A 26,901-nucleotide genomic window follows, 5' to 3' on the forward strand; every position below is an offset into this window, starting at 1 on the left:
TCACTTCGACATTCTCAAAGTGTGTGACGTCCTGCCAACACGCAGTGTGCAAGCCTGTACGCAAGTCTCCATTTGTGCGCTTGGCAATTAATGCAAGTGTGCGCATATGTGTGCGGGCGAGCGCGGTCACGTGACCTCCCATCTATCTGTAGCCATGATCGAATTTCAGCGTTTGCCAATCGGTCCTGGCGAATCGCTCACGGGTTTTCGTGGGATTTTATTTATTTAGTTATTATTTTCTTTGTTATTTGTTTTTGTGCACCGGGGCTCGTGAGGGCACCGCGCGTTTCTGTGGCACAGCTGTCTGCCAGCACCACCGTCTGATGACTTGTGACTGGGCGATGAGTGTCGGCGTCTGCACGCGAGCTCGCGAGCGAGCGAACGAGCGCTGGCTCTAACGGAATGCTAATGTGTGCAGCAACGCGTGAGGATGCGCTCCGTTTTAATGGGCTATCGTCGTGCCCCTTCCGTTCACTTCTTAGAAAGGCAATGTGGTGAACACAAGCGGTAAATATGAAGACAAAACATTAAATATTGATGAGTTTAAGAGGCGACATTGTGTGTCGGAGCTCCGATAAAATCAACAATTACACTTGTGTCAGCCGTGAACAGAAATTATAATTCTATGCCGCCCGGCATGGAAGGTAAAGACTCGCACTGCATGTCTCAACATTTATTTAATTTTAAAGATGATGCATCTTTATTTCCTTCATTTTTTCCCCACGGGTTAAAGTTTGATAGACTCATTTGTGAAATCGCTTATTATGCGGCATCATTAATGACAAATGCCAGCAGCTCCCATTCATCACAAGGTCCTCCCAGGCCATCCATCTCAACGAGTAACCTTTGTGGTGTGTGTAGCAAGATTTGTGGCTTTCCATAACCGCTCTGTGAACCTCAGGTAGACGTGTCACTATCGTTGACATTTGAAACGTAGATGAAAGCAATTTTGAACGAGGATTGAATGGGATTGTGCGTGTATATACTGCTCTAACGTAAACAACTTACACCTACATCATTACCCTTTGCGTTAAGTGTATGCATATGCGTGCGTATGTGTGTGTGTGTGTGGGGAGCGGTAGTGTAGTGGTTAGTGCACTGCGCTCCAAACCCAGCGACCCGAATTCAATTCCCGCTCGCGGTCAACATCAGTAAAGATTATCTGTACCGGTCCTGGGCCTCCCCTAGGTCGACTCAACCTCAAATGAGTACCTAGTGCGGTGTGTGAAACATCGGCCAAAAGCACCTGCCCTAACAGTCTGTTATGGGTCTTTGTCGCTGTGTGTGTACCAATTGAGTTCGTGCAGAAGCAAAGCATTCCGTGAGCTTTCGTTTTTACAGCACAATAATAATTATTATTCCAATCGTGCCTGGCTATGCAATCTCCAGGAGTCCATTCTGATTTGTTCTGCGGGGCATTATTGCTGTTTACATTGCCCGAAGATTGTTGATGGAGTGGTGGTTCCTGCATAAATCAAATGGGAAATTTGCACATTTGAAGTCTACGGCCACCACCTGAGCCGTGGCACTGGCTCTGGTGGTGATTTTACACTTTAATACACTTCGTATCCAAAACCCACACATTTTGACAGGCACGTTAGCGATACATAAATAGGTCAATTTTTTCTCCTCTAGCATGATGCTGCTATCCGAGGTCTCCAAACATCTATTTGTGCTAAATGTATATTAGGCATCGTCCGCTTTTTCCCCGTTGACTTTAACCTCAGGTGATTACTTTTATCTAAAGTGCTTCAAATATTTGTTTTATTTAAATGTTTTGGTCATGCTGCAAAGTAAACATTTCAGCACACCTTAAGTTTGATGTGCAGTCTCTTATGCACCGTTTAATAATTTAGATTTTTGGTTCGAATGGATTTCTTTCAAGTGGTATTCTAAGGTGCTATAGTTAATGATTAAAAATATACATTAAAAGTACTCTTTTAATGTATATTTAACCATGAAAGCTGATGTTGCTTTTGAAGAGTTTTTCAGGAAGGGCTATGTTCTTTCAGCTCAGTGTTGAGTACCTATTCGTGATGTGACTATTCACTATTCCATTAATTTTCACAATTCAGGATGGGGATTTCCAAAAACTATTATTAATTAACATTTTTATCATTTCCTTTGTGGTGTTTCTCTATATTTTGATATTGTTTTCAGAAGTGTGTTTTTGCTCCCGTTAGCTGAACAACACTAGCATATAATTAGCACGTCTTTTTGTATACATCGATACACATTGGTACTTGCACATGCGATTCAATGCGGGTGTCATTTTCCTGAAGTAAGATTTCACATTAATTGATGGAACAATGGTTTATTATATCACTAATATTTAAGCACATTGGAGGAAACTGCAGGAAAATATTACTTTACCTCTCAATCTCAATAAAAACATGAATTTCATTAAATTAACACATGGATAAACTCATGCTGTGTCCTGGGGTGGTCCCATGTCTGTAAATAATAATAGTAATGTATCCAGGAGAGCACTGCTGAGTGTCAACAGTCTTCTTCAGGAGGGCCCTGTAGTGGGAAATGTTTCATTGTCATCAGCCATGAGCAGTCCACTGCTGGATGAAGGCCTTTCCAAGCCACCGCTATCTCTCATGGTCCTGGCGATGCACCAATCCCCTTAGCACCTTCACCATTCGATTTTCGTGATGGACGTGCTTTATTTTTTAAGCCACAGTTTTTTTTAGCACGTGGGATGAAAGCAAAGAAAGACCAGCACATACGAAGGGATACGACTAAACAAATCTGCTTTGATATATCAACAACCAAATTGCTGTGTTTCCTTTTTAGCTGAGCACTCGCAGTGCTGCAGGTCGGAGTCTCACGCGGACCGTGACGTCTGCACGGTCCACCGAGCCGGTCCACCAGGCCGGTGAACATTAGCACTTCACTTTCCGTGGCTGTGGCACCGCTAGTCCCAGGGGAGGTGGCCTGTTGTTGTTGTCTTTCGCCCGCCTTCCCCGTGTCACCTCTTTGATCTCTTCACTCCGTAACGGCGGCACTGGCGACGCACGTTTATGTGGCGTGACCGATCGGGTGTTATTACAGGGTCGGCTCTGATGGAAGCCGCGCACCTCCGCAATCTTCCTGCGCACTCCATCCCCACTGCCGCTCTCCTCCCTCTGTGTCTCTCATTAGTTCTCTCATGTGACTCACTCCTCAACGCTTGCCTCATAATATGCTCTCTGGGCCATCTCTTTGCTTCACTGCATCCGTTTCACTTCTCTGCCTCTCTCCTCCTACTCCTCCCAGCCCCCCTTCGGCTCCCCGTCTCCCTCGTCGGCTCGCTCGCCACTCTCTCTGTCCCGCGCCCGCTTCCTCCCACCTCTGGCTCTCAAACCACTTCGCTTGTGATGTGACCCTTGAGATGAAGGTCATAGCTGACCTGAGGGTGTCCGTTTCAAAGCCGTTTCTGTGGTGCTGCTGCCTGCCCGGGGGGGGGGGGGGGGGCTGAAGGGAGCGAAGTGGGGGGCAGAAATCGCCGTAAATCCTTTCCGAGCGTGCCCCCCGGCACCCGCGGTACCCTTGACGCGCTGTCCTCACGCAAAACGAATCTTTCCGGAGCGATGTCCCATGGGCCGTCACGCCGGGTGGGGCCTCTTTCACGGCGCTCGGCAGGCCTGGCAGGGCCATACCGTGGCAGGCCTGGCAGGGCCGCACCCTGCGAGGCCCGGCAGGAACCGCACGCAACCGCTCGTGGGTGGCCGCAGAGGAGACCTAGAGCCGGGTGGGCAACGTCGCTCATCATGAACTTTGGGTTCTGTGCACAGTGGTGTGTGGCACGCTTGGCACGTGGTCTTGCATGCTCGTGGTGTGGCACGCTTGGCTCGTGGTGTGGCTCGCCACGCGGCAAGTCGAATTTGACGTGTTGCAGAAGCAAAGTGTGACCGAACACACGTGTTTCTATTTCACATTTGTTCTTAATTTCACTCCTTTGAGTTTATTTAAATTGCCTTTATCGTATATTTCAATTCGTATTTTCACCAATGCACACTGACCAGCGTGGTGAAGTATGCTCAAACAACCCTCACAGTGTGGGGGGACCTTCATTTATCAGTGGTTTGACAAAGCGGTGAAGGTGATTATTATTCTTATTTTAGTGTTCACACGGCTTATGTTTAGACGGCACCTGCTGCATTTAAAAAAAAATAATTGTTCCCTCATGGTGCTCCTGCGTATTATAGTTCGACTGTTATTTATGGTTCACAACATCCTGTACATTTTATTTTCTGGCTCCAAGACTTGTTACAGATTTGAGTGCATCTTCAAAAAACTCAACTGGATGAGGATAATGATGATGAGGGCAGTGATCGGGCATCACGCATAACTCATCATGTGCATGAGGTGCCCATGTGCAGGGCTGTGAGTGGTACCTGGAGAGGTTAGGTTTTGTGGATTTTGTTGACCGATGGCTGAAAATTATTACTATTATAGTAGCATTTACATACATCATAGCATTCGTGCATTGGGCTCATAAATCAGGAAAAATAAATGCGACCCATCTCGTGCCGGACAGAGCGAACGAAACGTCGGCGTCATCGTCACGATCTTGGGGCGGTGCAGTTTTGGGTGCGAAACTTTGCCGACCGGTAATTAATCGCAAGGGTTGGAGATATGCGGTTAAACGGGCAGGTCGGCAGCAGACAAAGGAGGAAAACGCTGACCTGGCGGCAGCCGTGAAAGCTCCTTTCATCAAGGACGGGACGCGACGGGACGGCCTCGGCGTTTGTCGTGGCCCCCCTAAGGACGTGCCACGCCGCGGGACGCGGAGGAGAAGGGAGCTGCAACGCGGATGCCGGACGGGAGCTGCCTCCGTGCTCGCGAGCGCCGTCCCATTAACGTGCCCGAGATAAGCCAGGCGAGCATGTGGAATGGTCTTTAAGTTTCACGGCCAGGGGAACAGATTGAGCAGAACTAATTCCCATATGTCCCTTTAAAGAGAGAGAGTTGTTGGGACGCTCTCTTGACTTGTGAACTCGGGAAGGATATTTACCGTCCGCCCTCAATCAAAGGGAAACATCCCCGGGCTGGCTTTGCTGGTCTCTGCCCCCTCGCCCCTTGCGAGGTCGACGTGGAGGAGCGCGGCTGGCAGAGTTGTGGCCTGGCCGTGTCGAGGAGTGGCACGGAAAGGTCAAGCGCAGCATTGGACGGTGCCGCAGGGGTCGCGGTGACTCGGTCAGCAGATCGCCTCCGGGGAGAAACACGCCGCTCGGCAAAGAAGGAACTTAAGAAGGTGGTCGTTTTTATTTTCAATCGAGAAAGATTACACGGACGTGACCGACGTCGATCAACATCACGTGGGCATACGCCGAGCTTGAAGCTCGCGTCGGACAGATGGTGCGGAGGCTTCTCGGAGGGCGGCGTGGAGATAAATGAATACGTCTGCTGGGGAGAGAAGCTCGCGACGAGGAACCTCTGCCGCCCCCACGTCACCCGCACCATTGTCCCTGGCAGTGTGTGCCGGGAGCACAGCATGCGCTTCGTGATGGCTTCTCTCGCTTCCTTCCCTGTGTCTAATACGGTCGGACACCCTCACCCATCTCCCCCCTCCGCCACCCCGGCTACCACACGTGTGCATCCTGTCGCGCTTCGCGCCCCTCGGTGTATGCAGCCCAAACAGCTGGGGCAGGGGGAGAGGGAGACCCAGAGGGCATGCTGTAGAGGAGGCAATGAGGTTTTGCACGGGAAACAAAGGGAGCTCTCGCAGCAAGAGAAATGGAAGGGAGGATCGTGCACTGAGGTGGGTTGGGGTTGTCCCGGTAGCGGAGAAGTGAATGGCGTCTCCGATGGGAGGTGGTTACGAAACTCGCGAGCGTTGTGCTCTTTTCAAGCCGCCCCCGCTCTTACGCCGTCTCCCAGTGTCGCCCCAATTTTTGCCTTGCTGTCACCTCGGGACACACGGGAAACTTCCCCCCAAAAAGAAGTCCTTTTCACAAGTATAAGGAGATTTGCCTGGAGAAACTGTTGAGCCCCAGTTTTGACACGCAAGAAGCACATTCCATGAAGCTAACTTTTTAGTGTCCTTTGCATAGAGGCATGCATCAGAGCTCGATCCGTCGTGAGTCACGTCCGGCTTTAATGGTGTCATGGAATCCACTTGCGGTGCGCCGCTGTACGGATTAGGTGGATTTTCCTGCCAATTTTAAATGGCTTAGCAGGTCAGTGCTGCCTGAGTAAAAAGTGCGGTCTTGCTTTGCTTTTTAGGTATCGTCTGCTCCTGCAGGCGAGTTGACGTTAGGAGGCATTTTCATTCAGCATATCCAGTAACCCGTCCATTTATCTGCCAGCTTGGGAGGCTGGGCAAAGGGTGGCTCAATCTGCGCGTTAATGGAATTGCGCGCCCAGATTTCAACGAGGGCTACGTTTACATCTACCCTGCTCATCGGCGCCGCTCTGCATGCATGCCCACGCGGCATTGGGGAGAGCAACACGCCGCTTGGAGGACTCTCTCGTCGAGGTAGTCGTTGCCACTGGTGGTGAAGCGTCACCACAAAAACAACGGCCGGCTGACGACATTCCAAACACATCGCTGTGAGTGCGTTGGGCCACTCAGAAGTTTTTTTCGTCCCCGATGACAATTTTTAATCCAATTTCGCCTGGGTACCCGCCGGGAGGCCAGGAGCCCCGCGCGGTGCCCTGAGAGCACGCATTTACATGTAAAGTGTGGCTTTATTGGATCGCTCACGTGTTTAATCCGGTTATTTGGGAGAAAGCCCTAATTGCGTGAGTTCGGTCGGAGGGAGAGTCGAGGCCCAGGCCGTGCGGGGTGCCGCCGACCCGCGAGAGAGAAACCTCCCCAGCGCCGCGCAGCCAGAATGGCCGAGTGTGCCTCGAGGTGGCTTTTGTTTTGGTTTCACTCGAAACAAAATCTTTTACAAGTGGCATGCTGCCAAGTGCGATCATGTATGCCGAAACGCCACCGAAGTTCCGAGGTCACGTTTATTGACGGTGTGCAGAGGCGAGGAGTTGCGCACTGTGGCCAGTGCACACACGAGCAGCGTGTCCGCGCGTGCGTTCACCGTGAACATAATTGGTAAAAAAATTAAGTTTGCTCAAATTGTTTGCTTACAAAAGCCATGCTTCTAGAAAGATAAACATTTCTCCGTCTTTCTTTTTTTGTCCTCTCTTTACATATAAATAACTGAATAAAGAAATTAAATATTGGGGTTGTTTTTCCTGAGAAGAGGAGAAAGGTCCCCGTGGTCTTCAGGAAGAATGAATAATACATTTATTCACGCCACTGCTGGATGAAGGCCTCCCTGCTGCTGTGCTTATCGTGGGACTTTGTGACGATGATTCACTCAGCTGGTCAGTGTTGAATTGTGAAGGTGGAGGGAGGCAGGCACCAGCACCAGAGATCGCTGATCCCACCCATGGCCACAAATCAAACTCAGCTCACTTGGGTTCACAGTGCAGAATTCTAACCACTACACCACTGCTTCCCCGCTCCTCGAGAGATAATTTGATGGAAATAAACATTCTCTTTATTTGCACATAACATGTTCTTATTTTGATGTTAGTGGCAGTTTTTTTTTCCTCAAATAATGCAGGTCCTATTAATATTTGGGAAAAAAAATAACAACCCTCTTTTCAATCGGCCACCGTTCATTGTGCCAGCTCACTGAAGCAACGGCATTTTAATTGCTGCCGTGCGGTATATGCATACGCAAAGATGTATACTCTACCGCCGCTTTGTGCAATTGCTGTACGTGGCCAGGGTGTTTAGTGAAGTGACTTGCACAGAGAAAATTCCCCACCACAGCATGTAATGTGATTTAGTTGATACATAAAATGACACTTGAGTGCGGCCTGTCGGGTCACATAAGCGCAGGGGGCACTGGGCACCGTGCTCCATGCTGAGTATCATCGCTCGTCTCCCAGGGGCTGAGCCGAGGACCCAGGCCTTGGCTGCCACGCTCGTTGCGCAATCAGGAGCAGCCGGGCCAGTACCGTGGGCAGTCTGAGCAGCATGGCATTCAACCGCGTCTGACGAAATTTGTCCATCCGGGGGAATTGAGACGTGTGTGTGGTGTGTGTGTGTGTGTTGAACTTATTTCGCACCGTATGTAGTCAGCCGTGCTAATCGGAGGGATGGGGTGAGGATAACAAACTAAACACAAAAAAGCAGTGTGTGCGTAAGAGTGAAGGAGACCAGAGTAGTGTCGTGGTTAGTGCACGGTGCTACGACCCCGGCAGCCAGAGTTCAAATCTCGCTCACTGCCAGCATCGGTGACAAATATCTGTACTGGTCCTGAGCCTCTCCTAGTTGGACTCGGCCTTAAATGAGCACTTGTTACAGTGTGTAAACATCAGCACTGGAGAGACAAAGGTGGCCGGGCATGGTGTTGGCCACCTACCATCTCGTTTGCTTTACCGGCCTCTGTATATGCTCACCAACAGCACGTGTTCTCACAGCATATTTAAGCTTTACGGGGAATTATGGAACAATGGTTAGCGCCATTTCCCTACAATTCCCAGCCACGTCTGACATGCAAGCAGGTGTGCTCAAATATGCCCTGGGCCTGCCTTAGGCCAAGGAAAACACGCACCTGGTGCGTTGTGTAAACATCACGTGTGGGGGAGACAAAGGTGGGCGGGTGTCGCGCTTGGCACACTACCCCCTTTGTGCATCGTACGGAACGGCCTTAATGTATGCTCGCTAACAGCATCTGCCATACGAGGGATATTTGTCTTCGTTGTTTGTGTGGGAGAGTTGGAGAGAGACTGCACATGTGGGCGTCACGGTAGAGAGATGTTAACTACCTCTCCTGGTATGCAGGAGTTCGTGGGTTTGATCCCGACCCTGACGCCTGTACGTATGGAGTTTGCGTGTTCTCTCCGTGGTCGCGTGTATTTTTCTCCGGGTTCTCCGGTTTTTCCCTCCACATTTAGAATCAACGTCACGCGTTTAGAGGATTTGGCTGCTCTAAATGTCCACATGATGATGAGCCACTTCGTTGAGCTACCGTTTGTGGCCAGGTCGCTTCTGAAAAAGAGCTACGTAGCTCAGTGGGTCTTACACAGAGAAATACAAAGTTGAGAGTTTAGTTTAGAGGATGGGAGAGGAGCGTAGGTCGTGAGTGAAAGGCGAGAGATTGACAGGGAAGGAGTTGAGGGGGGTGGGAGCTTGAGTAGGTGAGAGAGAGAGGGAGTGAATTGAGGGTCCAATTTGGTTCACCGCTGGGGTCAGATCCGAGTGGAGCCTCTTCTCGGTCAGAACCCGAGGTGAGGAAGGTGTGAAGGCGTCGACTGTGCAGCCGCCGGTTAATTAATACATTTATACGAATACATTAATTAATTGAAATGAATTCGCGTAGCTTCTTATCCGGCATGCCTCAAGTGTTGCTGCATCAGCACAAGCAGCGGGCGGGCAGCTGCGACGTAGCAGTGAGGGGAGGGTGCGCCAAACAGCAGAAGGATACCGTCTGCACGTTCATTATTTCATAAGCCCAATTGTTAGGACGTTCTTGGCAAGTCGTTACATAAGCTGTCAAGTTTCAAGTTAAACAGTAGTGGTGTATAACACGCTTGATGGTTTTCTTATTTAACATTTTTGTTACTCTTCATTGCAAAGGATGGTGATTTATTTCATTTGGGATCGTAACTTTGTGACGCTTGCACGCAACCGGTGTGGCAGATGTTACCCCGGTGGCTGTTACTCTCATCATTATTATTAGTGTCATGGACGTGGCCTGTTCTGCCCCAGTGCACCTGGGAGATCACGAGCTTAAAAAAGTGGGACGGTGACATGGACGCGTCTTCAAAGCGAGTCGGAGGCTCTGTGGCCCTGCCCTCGGCGCGGTCCTGCACCCGTCACCGGCTGCCCAAGGAGCTCGGGCGACATCGCGACTCGCACGCCCGACGCGCACCATGGCGTCATTCACCAGTGCATGCCCCCTCTCACAGCCACTTCCAAACTAGTAAACATTTTTTTTTATTTTACCAGGGCAGGCCCACTGAGCTATATAGTTATTTTTCAGAAACGACCTGGCTATCACAAATGATAGCTCCGCGAAGCGGCTTATCATGTGGACCTTCACAGCAGCCAAATACTCTAAACTCATATTTGTAGATGTGGAGGGGGATAAACCGGAGGAGCTGGAGAGAAATCGACAACGGGGAGAGAGACACGCAAGCTCCTAAATATACAGCAGCAGGCGTCAGGGTCGGGATCGAACCCACGACCTCCTGTATACCAGGCGAGGTAGAGTTAACATCTCGCCACCGTGGCAAGATGTTAACTCCTGCCATGGAAAGCAGTGGCAGGAGTGGGTGAGGGGTGGGTGGGTAATTAAATTGTAAATTAAAATGATAATTCAAAATTTGAATGCAAATGTTGGTGACACCACAGCATGGAAATGCCCCACAGGTCCCTCCGTTTACTACCCCGGTGCGAGCGCACGACGGCCTCCCTATTTTTCATGTCATGGTTGCATTGATTGACAGCTGATGTGATTAGCCTAATTGTTTTATTACCGCTTCTAAAAGCGATCTGCGGTCGGGGCAGGGGACGAGGGGAGCGTTGAGGGCGGGGGCGGAGGGGGGCTGTGCATTCCCTGTAGGGAAATGATGAAAAGAGTTAAACGATAAATGGAGAAAGAGACGTAGAGAGAGAGGACGCGCTCAGTGAGTGAGAATAGAGACGCTGCTCATACGCATTTAAATATCCCCCCCCACGCACCCCAAGCCGGCCCCTCCCCCCACTCGCTTCCATCCATCCATCTTTTTCCCCCCGCTGTCCCTCCTCCCACCCATCCAAAACTCCGTGGAGGGGAACAAAAGGACCCACAGGCAGCGCGCGCCGGCCGCCGCGTTCCGCGGGCAGATTTGTCGGAGGCGCTCGTGCGCGACCGATTGTCACGGCAGCAGATGGAGCGGACTCGGGGGCCGGCGTGCCGCTCGACGCTCTGACACTCCGCCGCTCCCGCGCTTCCGGAAGCCGGGCTCCCCCCGCGCAGCTGCCCACCTCCTGTTTCCGCGCCCTCTCTCTGCCGCTCTCCCCCTGCGCCGTGCCTCTCGCCTCCCCGTAGCTCCTCCGCTCCCTGCGCGTGCTGTCGTGCGCGATGAGCAAGCGGGGGTGGTGAGGAGGAGCGGTGAGGAGGGAGGGAGGAGAGGAGGAGGGAGGGAGGAGAGGAGGAGGGGAGCGTTGGAGCGGGGGGGGGGCACGGTTTTGTGACGCGGCGGTGGCGGTGGTCACGGTCGAGCGCTCCGACACGGAAACTTCTCTGGCCGCCGTCGCTGGCGCGAGCGTGCCGCGTCGCTCCCTCCTCGGAGCGTCCCGCACTCCCGGCGCTCGCTCAATTCCGTCCGCGGCAAGCAAACTCCCCGGGGGAATTCTTCCCGTCGCGTCCGTCGCCGCCTCTTGCGTGCACGCGCGCACGCCCCGCGTCCGGTCGCCGTTGCGTCCGCAGCCGTGCCAGGCGCGAGGGAGGGGTGCGGACTGTCAGGTTGGCGGAGCTGAGAACGATCAGGTGATGTACTCCTCCTGCCCTTGCGGGGAAGATCTGGAAGCCGCCGCCACCTTCGCAGCGAATGGCATAGACGCAATGTGCGTGGACGCGTGTCTCAAGCGTTCGTCCCGCGGAGTCGCCTGCGCCAGCTAGCAGATGTCGCTTCACGTGCCGGCTCGCTCCAGGGAAATGCACCGCCGCTTGGCAGGTGAGGCGTGTGTTGATGTCGAACTTCGTATGCATGTTGAATTTCTTTCGCACCGCACGTAGCCAACCGTGCTAATCGGAGGTCCGTTCGATGTTTGCGGGGCGCGACGCGTCACGGCGGTTGAGCCGGAGCAACTCGTTTGGTGCACATCTTGAGAGCAAAGTATTACTTGGACCCCCTGACGCTCCACGTATTTGGTGTTTAATTCACGTTTGTTCACCTTGGAGGGTTTTGTAAGAAGCGGTTTGCATTTTTTTTAATGGAAGGGGCGCGCTCCCCACCGCTTGCACGCAGTCGTCTGCTCTGCTCGTTTTCCGAAAACGAGCCAATTCGGCGTGTATTTACACGCGCACGGTTTTTATTCCCCAGTGTGGGCGGAGAGAGCGTGCAGACTGGCTAATACGAGCTGGCTGCCGTCTCCTACATCAATTGAGGTGGCCCGGCCTTCGCAGTGCATTTGTCACTTCCTCGTGTTTCCGTGCCACAGGAGGAATACAGATCGGGGCAGAGAAAAGCCTTGCAGCAAGGGGCGGCAGAAGGAGAGAGAAGCGAGCACCGGGGAGTGTGGTGCTGGGTGGTGCTGGGTGGTGGTGCTTGGGTGGTGGTGGTGGGGGGGGAGGGCGGGCGGGCGGGCGGGCGAAGGAGTGGAGCAGGGAGCTCGGCTCGCTCAGTTAGTTTTGGGGTGTGAGCCAAGGACAAAGCCCTCTTTTCTCTTGGAGGAACAATCGCCCGCCCGCCCGCTGGCGGTGCGGTGGGGACCCGGCGGCGCCCGTCCCGCCTGCCGGGTCGCACGCACGCCTGTCGCGTGGTGACGGGGGGGGGCGGCCCGACGTGGGCGGTGCGAGCCCCCCCCCCCTTCCCCCCGTGCCCTGCCGGCGTTCCCCTAACGAGCACGCGGCCCCACGCACGGTCCCCGGCGTGGTCGCACTTCTCCCTTTCTTGTTGAACAAACAGCCATCGCTCGGATTTGAACTTAGTTGTTGCCAAGTGTAAGTAATGAAAACGTGGTGATGTTTTTCAGCTTCCTTATTGTTTGTAGATTTATCGAATCTTATTTTTTAAAGAATTAATATTTGTTAATCTATTATTTGTTTGTTCGATATAGCAATAAGTGGTCTTCCACATCAGCACATCAATAGTTATTAGAAAAGCTTCCAGGCACAGTGACTTCCATGTTATGAATGCACGTTGGGCCTCCTTCGCACCGTACGTAGCCAACCGTGAGACTGGGGGTGGCAGCGCGTCCCTTCCCCACCGGCCCCGTTGCGCCACCATCCCCTCCTGTATAACGAATCGTCTTTGCTTCACCGCTTAACCTCACGCCTGCCAACTCCCTCCGTTGTTCACGTGCTACATCTCGACCGGCTCCTGACCGCGCGAGCGATGCGTGCGGCTGGATGATGTTGATGATGATGCACCCCCCGGCTATAAATCGTGAAGCTGCCAAGTCGGTAACAAGTTGTGGTTTATCTGTGCACGCAGCGCTCGGCATGCTGTGTCTTCAACTTCCTTTGTGCACGATTCAGCGCCGTCGCAGCGACGGTTGGGAGATCCCGCCGCGGCTTTGCAAAGCTCCCGCACCCGCCGGGCTGTGCGGTGGCCAGGATGTGGCAGTACAGCAAATAGGTTCGTGAGCCTACTTGTACCGACATTTCCGGGTTATCCCCTCGCCTGCGTGAGTTTCTCCGGGTGCTCTGGTTTACTCTCCATTGCAAACAAAATCTATTATGAGAACGTTGCTTTTCCCACTTGTGCTGCACAGCCCTCTGATGCACAGGTGGAATAAGCCAACAACACATCAGAGAGCCATGGCAGTGTAGGACCCTGTCACTAAAAGAATAGTGTTACTACACGAGGCTGTCCAATGTCATTACCGTATTATTAATGACTACCATCGGTCCCCAACGTGGCGTCGCACGGACACGGAGACCGTATCTGCGTGCAGCGTCTGTTTACTATTCCAACCGAGAGTATCGCCAACGGGAGACGTCAGCTTGTGGCTGCTGCTCACAGTCGCAATCAATTGGCCGCGCGTGGAACCGCTTGGCCATCGCTGGGAGATTTGGTGCTGTTTGGCCGACACCACGAAGTTTCCTGTTCGGTCGGCGGCTCTTAACTGGCCGATGGAGCTTTGTTTAAAGGTTTCCAGGGTTGACTTTGTGATGTCCCTCTGAGCCAGGGTGCTTCGTGTTGGGTCTCGACGTCGTGAAGCAAGCCGGCGTGGGGTGTGTTCCTATCGCGGTTGTGTACGAAGCCACGAAACGCTTCCGCTTCGAAGCAACCTCCCCACCTCCTCTCCATTAAAAGAATAGCGTAATAGTTAATAATGATAATAATCTATATCACTTTGTCAATACCATAGCTGGATGAAGGCCTTTCCAAGCTGTGTTGGTCCTGAGGGATGTTTGTCTATATTTCATCGTCCTAGTCGGTGCAGATCGGTGAAGGTTGAGTTTGGTAGAGACCTGGGATTGGTTCAGATATCACTGACCACTGGTTGTCGCCATGGGCAGAGAATCGAACTCGAGTGGCCGGGTTCAGTGTGCAATTTGCTGACCACCAAATTAAAGGAAGAGGCAAACAACACAACAACTATCTCTTATCTTGGTCCTGAGGGATGTTTGTCCAAACAAGATACATTTTAACTTGTATCTCTCTCCTTATCTAAGAGATACACACGCAGGGTGTGTGCCCTGGCCTGTTCAGCATGAGTTTGAAGCTTCGTAAATGAAATTTAAGACTCGAAAATGTGGGTCAAACGTACCGTCAATGTGCTCTAGTGGCCAATGCCACTGCAGTGACCATTTAGAAGATCTGGGAGTGAGCATCGCATGGACGAAACGAGAGAGCTGTACTGTATGCACTTGATCACAACTTTAACAAGTTTTCTCATGAATAAATGTGTTACCTTGTATCAGCCTGGGATGCACAGACTGTGTGCATCTCTGGGTCATGATCGATGGCAGTGTTCCGGTTTAATCTTCCTTGAGGGAGGTTAGTGTAACATAAAGTGACACCACTTTTTAAAGTGTTTTTCTTATTTAGTGTAAAGTTTTTAATTGTTCTATTGTTATTATCGACGATCTGCTTATAATTGCCATGGCAATATAATTTTATGAAGTGTGAACAGGTACGACCTCTGCCACTTAATATGCTGCAGTAAACCTTGTTGAATTTTAATGATATTTTGCAGTACAGTTTGTCTCAATAAACGTAAAAGCCACCCCGCTCTTAAATTATCACTGGGCAGTTGCCCATCGTTATAAGTCACTCTCAGCAAGTGGTGGAAATTCCACATTGCTGTGGTGGGGATCAGTCGACAGCTACCGTTGCCTTCTGAACAAGTCGTGTTCAGCTGGCGGTGCAACGTTGAATCGGCTCTGGGCGGCACGTGAACTCACCGTCTCGTCACCGCAAGCCATGCTGCTCTGGCACAAGTGGACTACCTCTGAGCCTCGGTGCTTTGGGCTGCAGATCTTGCCAGTTTGTGCATTTTTTTAAATAAACCTTTGGTTGGATGTCGTTATGTTTGACTGCTCCCCTGATATCACCCTGACGATTGACACAACCCCTTTTATCAATCCACTGCCTGACGGTAGATGTGTCGCTCGTGGTGGTTGTCCGACAGTCCTTCACCCAGCTGGTCAGTGCAGATTGGTGAAGTGCAGGCAGGGCCCATGACCCAGATTCAGATGTCACTAGCCGCCAGTGTTAGCCGTGGTCGGGAATCGAACTCACGTGGATGGGTTCATAGCACAGGTTGCTTCCACAGCACTACCACCACTCCACCGAGACTCTCCTATACAGTGTATCTAATTACGTTCCTTGTTGGTACTATGTTTAATGCCACATCTTCTCTGCCACATCAGTATGTGCAGTGAACACGAGGTGTCGGATGGGAAGGGTCTTGTCAGGGCCTTGTCGTATGCAGGAATGGCAAACAGGTTTGCCAGGAGCACCGCTCCACAGGTCCACCGTGTGGCTCACTGATAGGTTCCTTGGGGAGGAGGTGGGGAGCGGGGGAGGATGAAGGGGGCGGGGGGGGAGTCAGACCCACTAGTGGATGCGACATCTCAACCCCTGGGAATTCTGGGAACAGATGAGACCTCGGACAGGCAGATCCGATTTCCTCTGCTTGGAAATGTGTCTCACAGACGCCTGGCAAAGGCTGCTTAAATATTCATTGCACTGTCAGCTGCATGTAACTGTTAAGGATAGTATCACCAATAAACCAGTATTATGATTGTAGCCCACCTATAGTGAATTATCTAAAGATGGAAAGCTTTGTGTAAAGCCACAGTGCAGTGTCATTGCTGTAATAGTATGATGTTCATCATCATCACAGGTCCTGTTGTATCCACTGCTGGATGACGGCCTTCCCGCACAATCACCACCCTTCGCGGTCCTGAGGAGGTAGAGTCCATCTCGCTGGTGCGCGTGTCGTGATTACATCGCTCCATCTCCTTCGCGGTGGTCACCAGTCTCGCTCACCGGTGATCATACCTCCACGCGACACGTCTAGCGCAGGCCCCCACTCGCCTTTCTCAATGGTCAACAAGATGTCGCTCATTGCCATTTGTTCTGTGATCCGTACATGCCTCTTTCTGTCTCCCAGCGTAATTCCCAGCATGCACCTCTCCATGCTTCTATGTTTACTTTCCAGGTCTTGTTCCATGTTTTTTGACCACGCTTAGGATACATTTCCCCGCACCTCCGATGGCTACGTACAGTGTGAAATAAGTTCAACATACATACATACATTTGTCAGTAAGTTTTAAAGGAAATATGTGCCCACAGCGAGTGCATCGTGAGGCGAGTGCATCGTGAGGTTGAGATGCTTGCTGTCCGATTTGGCGCTCGATGTGCCCAGGGGTCAGGGGCAACACTGCCAGGGGTTTTCGATGGAATGGATTGGGGTCAGAGTTGAACCACGTGGAGGGGATAACCCCCCCTGAGCTAGACTCTCCAAATCCCACAGAGAAAACAGCTGAGGCATTTGTGTTTACCGTGACTGTCCGCTTGTCCATTAAAAGGCTGCCCCCATTATAATTTTCATGAGCCTTGCAAGGAGTGTATTTATCCGTTGGATTATGAGTGAATGAGTGCGTCTGTGTGTGTGCGTTTTTAAACCAAGCGTGATCCCCCGCGGAAATGCTGCAATGTCACAACTTTAGTCCGTGTCTAAGATGAGATGATGTCGGCATTACGAGCATCGTGTGTGCACGTGGTGCCCTGTTATAGCGCGTTATTGCTGGACAGGGACCCATGAATTAGTTATTCTTTTAAAAGCATGAACTTGACGAATAACTAAAAATAATGGGATGGCGGGGGGAGTTCTTTGGCAAACGCTAAGGGAGTGGGAGGAAATTTGGCTTCACGAATGCCATGCATTATGCGATCGTAATCTGCTTAAAATATGAACGGAAGGACTATACATAATCCATAATTTGTCCTGGAAGCTGCGTGTCTCTCGCGCTGTAGAGTGCTCTCCGTCTGGTCGCTGGGGGGGCCGAAGCGCCGTGCGGCCGTTGGACAGGAGTGAGAAGGGAGAAGGGACGAGAGGGGCCAGATGGCGAGGGGAGGCATCCAAAAACTGCAAGGCTCTCCTTCTTTCAATCCCTTAGTCTGATCATACCCATCTCCACAATACACCTGGGAGAACCCCCGGAGACACTGACACTCGGTGAATAAAGAAGGTGGCAGAAGAGTTTATGGCAATGCAACCCTGAGGATAAGAAGGTGAAGGAGGAAAGAAAAACTGCCCAACCATTTCTAAGAATACGGCTCGCCAACGACAATGAAATACGACGCTTCGAAAACCATTGTGTGCTGCGATTTCTCAGCTGACGGGAGCGCTCCTTCAGGGCTGTGGCTTTCCCCATATCTCAAACGAGCCCCTTCTTTCCAGTCAGACGGTGAATGCCTTTCCTTCACTTGGACACTTTAAGAAAAAAAAATGCAACTCGTCATGCCATTATTCCTCAATGCATTATTTACCATTTGCGAAACAGTCGTACTTGCTAAATGATTTATTACATAATATGCAACACTACGCCACGGCAGAGCGCATGATTTAATCATGACAGCCGCATCATTATCCCGTATTCCTTCTTCCGTTGCAAGCTTTCTGTGCTGTTTTGAAGCCTCTTGCGTGGATGGTGTTTATGGCGCCGCACGTCTTGTGTACGAACAGCAGTTGTTTGATGCTTGATCCAAATGCACCCTCTGTGTATTTGCGGGGGATTTTGCATGGGCGATTTGACTCCATTGAGCAACCCCTCCAATTTTTCAATCTTGCACATTAAAAAGGGTAGATTTTTTTGGTGTATTTTAAAATCTCGAACATGTGCATGTCACCTTCGATTCATTCACACTTTGTGAATAGACCGTGGTTTATGATGTCATCACATGTTGGCCTGTAAAAAAAAGGGATTCGTTAATAAATTTACTGGCTTTCTCGTTATTGCATTTTTTTTTTTTAGTTTTCGTCGCTTGGGATTCTTTTTGGCCGGTGTGCCCGTAAGCGTTCCCGTCTGCAGTGTCACCATCGTCCCTCCCTCAATACTCGGCACAGCGGCGTGATCATGCCGCTCGCGAACACCGCGAGCGGCAGCGCGAGCGAGTACCTGGCACCGGGCCCTTTCTGCTCTCCGTGGTGGCGCCTTTTTCCCTACAAATGGCTCCGGTGATCCCGCTGCTTTCGCTCTCCGCCTGCAAATGTCAGATGTGCCGACCTCCCGCGCACGGCACTGCACGCAGAGAGCGTCGCGTGATCATCGCCGTTCGTTCCCCTGGTTATATCGTTAAGGGTTGAACGATGGATGCGTTCATTGATGAACCAAGCTCACGATAATGTACGGCCGTTGGGCCAGTCTACTGTTGGATGATGGCCTTCCCAGTCGGTAACGGGGGTTGTTTTCTTGGTGAAGGGGAAGTGGGGGCGAAGGGGGGGGGGTAGGACTGATTCGGATATCACTCGCCACTGATGCTAGCTGCTGCTGGAAATTGAATTTCTGGCGCCGGGTTCATAGCGAAGTGGCTCAACACTGTGCAACCACTCCACCCAAGCTACTGATACGTGCGTCCAATTTAATGCGTAAAAATCGTTGAGTTTAGATTTGTTTATATTGTATGCAATGGGTTCACGTCTCGCCGTTCAATCCCTAGTCGTCATCATCAACATCGTTAGATTTAGTCTATCCACTGCTGCACAGGGGCCTCCTCACCCAATCGCCCTCTGCTGTAGAAGGCCTCATGCGGTTTCTGACCGCATGGACTGCCATTGGGAATTAGTGAGAAGCCTTTGACAAGTACATTTCGAGATTGTGCATTTGGACTGTTGATTCCTTTGCACTGTAGTTTCATTCAGTTCTCCCGGTGCGGCTGGTTAGTGGTACTTGTCTGCAAGAGCAGTAAACAACCAAGGACTTGGGACTGGGTGTTGCTGTGCGGTGCGATGCTGAAACACCACATTATCTCTGCGTGGAATGTGCCGGGCTGCTCATTTCCATGTTATGGATCTCCGTGAAAGAGAAGCGACCTCTGAGTGGCCTGGTAAAGGCGGAGGAAGTCGTAGACTTTCACGTCCGAGTCAATCATTAAACCTCTGCAGTGTCTTGTCTGGCATCTAGCAGAGTGCGTGAATCCAGTCGTCTCCTTTGTGCATTTTCGCTAAATCTGCCAATTTTCTGGGTTGTTAACTGCTGTTAACTTTGGGATATTAGCAGGCAATTGCAGACAATTTGGTCTTAAAGACAAGGCAATAAAGGCTAATAGCTAGATCCTTACAGATGATTGGAATCACCAGAAAACTCAGGCGGGTGTGTTTCATGTGTGAGAGCTCGTGAAGGTGAGACAGAGAGATGGAGGAGGATTGAGAACAATTTGAAAAATGGTTCTCTACCACGATGTCCCCAGGTCATGGAACAATATTACAGCCTTTGTTTCTTTAAACCATCCCATTGCAGTTGGCTTGCCACGGCAATTGGATTCATTGCTTGAACGATATGAAGGTTTAGTTAACCAAACCTCAAACCTCATCTCAGACCTATCTCAATGGATTTTTTACTTTACTTTCAAACTTTTTATTATCTTTTAATGGTTTGAAGTAGTTTCAGTGTGTATCTTTATCGCTCAATATATTTACCCGGTTTGATGCCGTTTGACCTTTATCACTTGTGTACAGTATTGCTTTCGTGACTCAAATCTCCCTTGATAATAAAGAGACTTCATTCTTTATGGTCTGTCACCTGGTGTTAAATGAGGGTTATTGGTCGTAATGGTTGGAAATTATTATGAGTCCGTCCATTGAGATGTGTCCTTGGTGTATAGCTAGATGAGAGCCCAGTGAGACCAAAAGTCGCTTTTCTCATGCGATTGGACCAATCCTCGTGATCCCTCCCAGAAAGCGACTGCTTCTCCATCACAAAGCACTCGATTTTAACACGTGTGTGTTGACGCGCACACACACGTGTTGACGCACACACACGTGTGCGTCTTATGGGGAGCGGTAGTGTAGTGATTAGTGCTACGCTGCGCGAGTTCGATTCCAGCTCTCGGCCAACACCAGTGATGATTATCTAAACCGGTCTTGGGCCTCCCTTACGTCGACTCGGCCTCAAATGAGTACCTGGTGCGGTGTGTAAACATCGCCACTGGGGAGACAAAGGCGGCCGGGCGTGGTGCTGGCCACGCACCTCCTCATGTGCCGTGCCGGCCATCATAGGTGCTCGCTAACAGCACTTGCCCCTACAGTCTGTTAAGGCTATACGGAGGATCCTTTGTCTTTGTGCGTGTTGGTTCAGCCCATTTTCTGGTAACATTCATGGGCTGCTTGCAGAAGGGAACTGAGGAGCATCCAGCCCTTTGTGTGCCAGTGGCAGCCTCCCCGCAGTAATCTCATCACCGCGCTCCGTGGCGCAGTGGCTTCACTGTGCCACATTATTAGCCCGTTTTGCTGCGATCGGTGATGCCTTTCAGCCGGCTATCGCAGTCATTAGGGGCCTCCCCTTGCGGCCGAGGAAGGAGGTGTAGTGGTGGCGGTGGGGAGGGAGGAGAGGCGGGGTGGCGTACGGGTTAATGTCGTCAATATGCACCCCACGTGGCCCTCGCCACAAAGGCAGCATGCTCGTGCTCCAAGACACCACCGGCTTCGATTACGGAATGTGAGCTACAGGGTTGGCGGTAAGATCGCGTGATTTCATTGCAGCGCACAGCATCCTATCGGTTCCGTTAACCGCGTGTTGATACAAATTGGCTAAAGTAGCAGAGTTTTCCTTGCCTGTGAATTGCTATTTTTGTCATTATTAGATTAAAGGTCAGAGTTCAGTTTATTTTGTATTGCTTAGTTTGCTCTCAACAGAAATTGTAATGCCAATGCAGAAATGCTAACCAACATTGTATTTTGTAGGTCTCACAGAGAGTGCCTTATCTGCTTTTCTCAATGATGATGTTGCAAGGCAGAGCCGTGATGCAGTGATTAGCATGCACTGCACTATGAACCTGGCAATTTGAGTTGGTTTCCTGACCAGGGCTAAAAGTGGCAGGTGATATCTGAACCGGCCCCCCTCCTCCTCCCCTTCACCAACCCACACTGCCCGGCGTCACCGATGCCCTTACGGTCAAACAACCCCCACAACCTATAGGTGCGCAGAAGCCGTCTTCCGGGAGAGCCTTGACAAAGGGCTGTAAATCACGAATGTAATTATTATTGATGATAGAGCACAACAACACAACTGTGGGAGTAGTAATAATGTTCTAAAAACATTTTTTTTGTTCTTCCTTTTTCACAACCTCTGCGGAGGGTGACACCGTTTATCAGAAAAACACACAATCTGTGAAGGGGGGCTTGCTCGCAGCTGCTCCGAGCAGCGGGGGGCGTCGGCACCACTGGAGGGTGTCCACACTCGCTTGTGGTGACATCTGCCTGCTGAGTTCACTCTGACGGCCTCGCGCCCTCCCCTCTCGCGCCCAACCCCCAATGATTCCACTTCGTCGTGACTCATCCCCGGGATCGATTTTATTTCTCGCCACCCCTCTTACCGTCTCGTTTGTTTTCTTTCTCGTTGTGGGTTCGGTTTGGTTCGCTCCGTTAGAATATCGTCAACCGCTTCATCAGCCGTGATCAATTCACCGCTTAATGTGTGTGTGTGTGTGTGTTGAACCTCTTTAGCACCGTACATAGCCAACCGTGCTAATCGGAGGTGAAGGTCCCTCCCCAAGCCGTCGCCAACTCTCACGATCCTGCGGTTGATGAGTCTGACCAATAGTTAAGTGCACAATTCAATGCATAGATTTTATTTGACGCGTTTGTTGCCGTGCCGGTGCTGAATTCACAAGGCACGCGTGGGCATTTTAATACTCAGCCGGAATGAAGGATGCCCAAAATCAACGAAACGATTTCTCCTTTCACAGTGCGAGCAAATGATGCAGAACCGTTCTATCTGCCTGTGGCTTGAGCGTGCAGCTTGCCTCTAAAAATCATATTACAGTGATCTCCAAATGGATATACGGTAATGCAATACGTATTTTATTTTTATTTTTTTCGCCAAATAGCCCGGTCGTTCCGCTGCCATGAGTTCCGCGTGAATACATCATCGCTGTCTTTGGCGACGTGCGTTGACACCGATGTTGTCGTTATCCCGCTCCGCTACTTGCTGATGTGTCACTGTCTGTCCGCAGTTGCCGGAGAAAACACGTGCGCACGTGAGGGTTTGGTTAGCTGTAACTGTTTCTGGGTTTGTTAAATAAATAAATACATTTGTTCGAATAGCTGCCATTTATTGTAATTGTAATAATATAGTGGATACTAGCATTGTTCCAAGAACGTCTGTCCCATTCTCGCGGACTTGATAGAATGTTTTTCGGTTGCAGTAAATAACAGTTAAAGCTAAAATAAGCCACACGTGGCAGATTCCATCCAATTGCGTGTATCTATAATTGTGTAGAAGGTACTGTAGAAAAATAAAATTCGTGTGTTAAAAATTACAGCGCAGGATGCCAGTCGTGATTTTGTTATAGAGAAACGGTTACGTGTTGTTGGAAAAACGGTCACGTTTGCTCCACTTATTCAAACATAAAAAGAAGGCAATTTTGATTGGGGCTATCCGAGTTGTTTTTTCACCCCCCGGCTTCTCAATGGAGAGTCGGTGCATGGATGCCCTTACGTGCGGCGGTGAGGCTGCATCGTTACGAGCCCGGGACTGGGTCAATCAATGTAATCGTGTGTCGTTGCAATACAATGTGTCACTGCGAGGAGTAGTAATTTCACTGCACTTCGCTTTACCATATTGATTGGCTCTGACTGAAGATGCGGCGCAGCTCCGCATCGTAGTGGCAACAGGGGTGATGGAGAGATGTGGGAATGGGATATTTTGTTCGTCATTGAAGCAAGTATGCCATTCTCACGTATAACTTGGATATGGTCAGCGTTCGGTGATAATGTACACAAAGGTGGCATTGCGAAATAAGTTTACCTTTAGTTCTGTGGGACGTTGATAGTGTCCTCATGGTGATTGCTTAAAATAGTTTGACACAATTTAAATGTCTAAACGTACATATTTGTACAACATACATACGTACGCATATGACAACGTGCACTACGCAGCAATGTATATCGAAACATTGCAAGTGTAAATAAATGAAGATGTGATTTTACATTCCTGTTCCTCGCTTTGTAAGCAAACTCTGCGGTCCCCTTAGATTATTTATTTTCGCTTTCTACGTACAGGACGCGAGTTTCAGGAGAGTTGGCTCGGGAATGTCGACGCTGTTTCCGTTGCGTTGAGAGATTCTTGTCCACGCAAAGCGTCTCCGTCCCCAGTGATGGCGGCCCGAGGGTGAAGCGAAGTTCCTTTTCACCGCCCAGCTCGTCGCGCGACCCTTGCAGAGCGCCGTGACGATTTACGAACCTCTTGTTTAAGTTCGATGTAAATATCTACGCACGGCGCACCTGGCCACTCGGCGGTGCTTCAGCCAACGCACCTGGCTCTTGCGCGGTGCGGCGCACCTGGGCCCACAACGCAGCGTGGCTCGGCCGGCGCACCTGGCCGGAGCGTCAACGTTTCGCCACAGGCTCGAGGTGGGGTTTGGTTTCTATCTTCCTCGGGTGCCTCCTCGAGGTGAGAAGGGAGATCCGATGACAACCAAAATTGACGGTTCGATCGCTCTCGCTGATACCATGATGTTGACACACGCACTTCACCTGCGCGTCGGATAGGGACGTTGTGAGCGACAGCGCCAACGATTGGTGGCTGCTTATATAAACAAGCGTGTCCATCATTGGCCGTGGCATGTGTGCGTAATAAACGTAGTGTGTGTGAACTTATCTATGCGTGCTTCACACGAACACTTAATGCCAGAGGTGGGACAAAGTCATTGTTATGCAAGTCACATGACTCGAGTCCACACCTCTGCTTAATGCTATATATTTCCACACACAGAGACAAATATATCTGGAATAACCGTTTGGGTTGTTGGGGTAAGTGCTATTCGTGAGCGCCTATTACACCCCACGTACTACAATTGGTATTGTGGCCAGCACAACAACCAGCCATCTCTTCGTACTGATATTTACACACTGTTTCAGGTACTCGTCTAGGGCTGAGTTATTCGATTGGAGGCTCTCAGTACAAGTTCAGACATTGCTTGCCACTGATTTTATCTCTTGCCATGAATCGAACATCACGTGAACCGCTGCACCATCAATCTCCACAGACACACACGCACACATGCCAGCCCATATAACCCAAGCACCATCCCCTTACACAACATGTACCCACTGTGCAATCTAGCCGGGAATCGAACACCGTTCGCCAGGGGTCTTAGCGCAGTGCTTGCACCACTGCGCCACACACAAGACAAAGATCCCCCATATAGCCTGTAACAGACTGTTGGGGCAAGTGCTGTTGGCGTGTGCACACACACGTACATATTGATAGAACCTGTCCCCGGGTTTTTGGAGTGACAGGTCTAGGCATTGTGTGCGATTCCTCTCCGTGTTTCCGTCTCCCTTGATCGAATCCTTGGGTGCCGCTCTTGACCTGTCCCTCCCTCCCCGCCCCTTCTCCCACTCTCGCCCCCACCTCCACCCCTCTTGCCCTGGCACGGCAGAGAGAAGCAGGCAGTGGCGCGGCTGCAGAGGGAGGTTGCCCGGCATCGAGGCGAGGGCTCAATGGTGAGTTTCCGTCGTGGTCGCGGTTTCCCGACCAGTGCAAACATCCCCGGTGGCGTGCGCGTGCCGCTCACCGCTCGCACACAGCGCAGCGAACTCGCCCCCGAGATATTGTCGCTCGTGTAACCTCGGCCAGCCTGAAGTTTTTTTTAATGATTTCGTTAACAAATTCTCGCCAAATTTTAAGGGTCTTTTTCACGAGTGTCTTGCATTGGGATGTGTGGACAAGGCTCTGAATGAGCGTTTGGCTCTGCGTGGGAGGGGAGACCAGAGCACCTAGAGAAAGAATCCATGAGGGGGTAACCCCCTCAAAACTCCGCACAGATGGGTTCAATTAACAACTGCTTTACTACCACGTCCTGGCCACCTTGCAGGCCAAGCCTACAACATCCGGCTTTCCCAGGCAGTCTCACATCCACGCTGATTATTGTTACGTTTATTGTTATGCTGGTTGGCCCAGGAAAGCGTCACTGAGTCTCAGACGCGTTCAGGAGGACCCTGCCGTGTTTTCTAAGTAGGGGGCAATGTTGTTGCTGCTGAGTGCGATCCCAACGGAGTAATATTCAGGTAAGTTTTCAGCTTTGGGATGTTTTTAGCCAATAGCAATTACATTGCTTTTTTTGTGTGTTTTGGTTTCTGAGATCTGATAAGATTGGGAGCAATCGGGGTGATTCAGTTGGAAGCAAATGTTCTTGTTGTCTGTAATGTCCATGACAAAGTTGAAAGCAAATTATGGATCTTGCCTCGATATATGACCGGCATGATGTATGGGTCCTGGCCATTCAGGCTTGAGAAAGAAATATCAAATGTCAAAGGCATGCTTGAAACACGATGCTGTAGTGTACCAAGTCATTTATTTTGTAAATTATTAAGAGTAATTATTACATTTTAAAAGCATTAGCAGCCCTTCCAGCAGATGTAGCACACCAATGTAGCCATGTGAATGTATTTAATAAGTGTTGTAGTTCACCGAGTCGTGGGAACGCACTCAGAGTTGTGTTCATGCATGTCACATGTAGAGGTGGCACGATACCCCCTTGCAATGAAATTCATCATCGTGATTCAAGGTCATAATTCGGTTCAATAATCGATTATTTTTTAGCTTTGTGGTGAACGTAGTGGCCTCTAGTACGTATGTTTATTGAAATTATTTTGCACCGTACGTAGCCAACCATGCGAATCCAGTTACTGGAGTGGTCATGTAAACCTGTAACGCACAATACCTACGAGTTGACAAACATCCATTCATGCGTCGTGCGGTTGGGATTTGATACTATAGAAGTTATAGATGTAACTAAATGCTGTGTCATGCATTATTGTGAATTATCACACTTGTCTCTTAAGACTTTACAAGCGTATGGAGGGATATGCAAGAGCATCGCTTGGCGGAGTCGTGGCACAGCTGTTTGCCCACTGCGCCATAGATCTGACGACATATGTTCGATTCCCAGCCATGGTTAGCATCAGTGCTGAGTGATACCTGACCTGGTCCTGGGTCTTATCGTCAGAATCTTTATTTCCTTATCCTGGAGAAATCCGATGAGCTTCACAAATGTCCAACCTGCCGTGACCAGCGTGGTGAAGTTTGGTTAAACCACCCCTCGTGACCGACGCGGCGTGGGTTAAGCCTTCGACAAAGAGCTTGCTATTTATTTGCTCACGTGGTTTTTTTTTGCTCGCGCATTACTGTTGCTGTGATCAACGCCTGGGGAGTCAGAAATGAATGAGAGGCTCCATGGCAGAGGCACTGGGAAGGGTGCATCTCGATGTACAGAGCTGCACCCCCTTCCTCCAGTCATCGTGGACGGCTCGCTGTCAAAGTCCTGTGTGTGTGTCTCCGCTATTTAAACTAGACACACACACTAGACACACACTAGACACTAGTGTTTAGTGTAAACACTAGACACACACACTAAACTAGACACACATAAACTATGCGAGAGCGGGCCGATTGAGACCAAAAAGGAGAAACCAAGCGATACAATCTTGATTCTGAAGCTTTCGTGACTGCAGGAATCCATACTCTTTGGTTCTTTCGGTAAAGTCACGTAGGTAGAAAA

The 26,901-nt window shown here is 50.5% G+C and overlaps 1 protein-coding gene across 1 annotated transcript in view; it reads left to right on the forward strand.

Moving 5' to 3' along the window:
• NCKAP5 (NCK associated protein 5) overlaps nucleotides 1-26,901 on the forward strand; it is a 259,865-nt gene that overhangs the window by 102,906 nt on the left and 130,058 nt on the right. Inside the window, exon 4 of the mRNA XM_078603791.1 lies at nucleotides 24,781-24,844. Coding sequence (XP_078459917.1) covers nucleotides 24,781-24,844 — 64 coding nt within the window. The remainder of the gene's footprint in view (nucleotides 1-24,780; nucleotides 24,845-26,901) is intronic.

This window comes from Lampetra planeri, chromosome 2 (genome assembly GCF_965212315.1).
Source record: "Lampetra planeri chromosome 2, kcLamPlan1.2.h2, whole genome shotgun sequence".
NCBI lineage: Eukaryota > Metazoa > Chordata > Hyperoartia > Petromyzontiformes > Petromyzontidae > Lampetra > Lampetra planeri.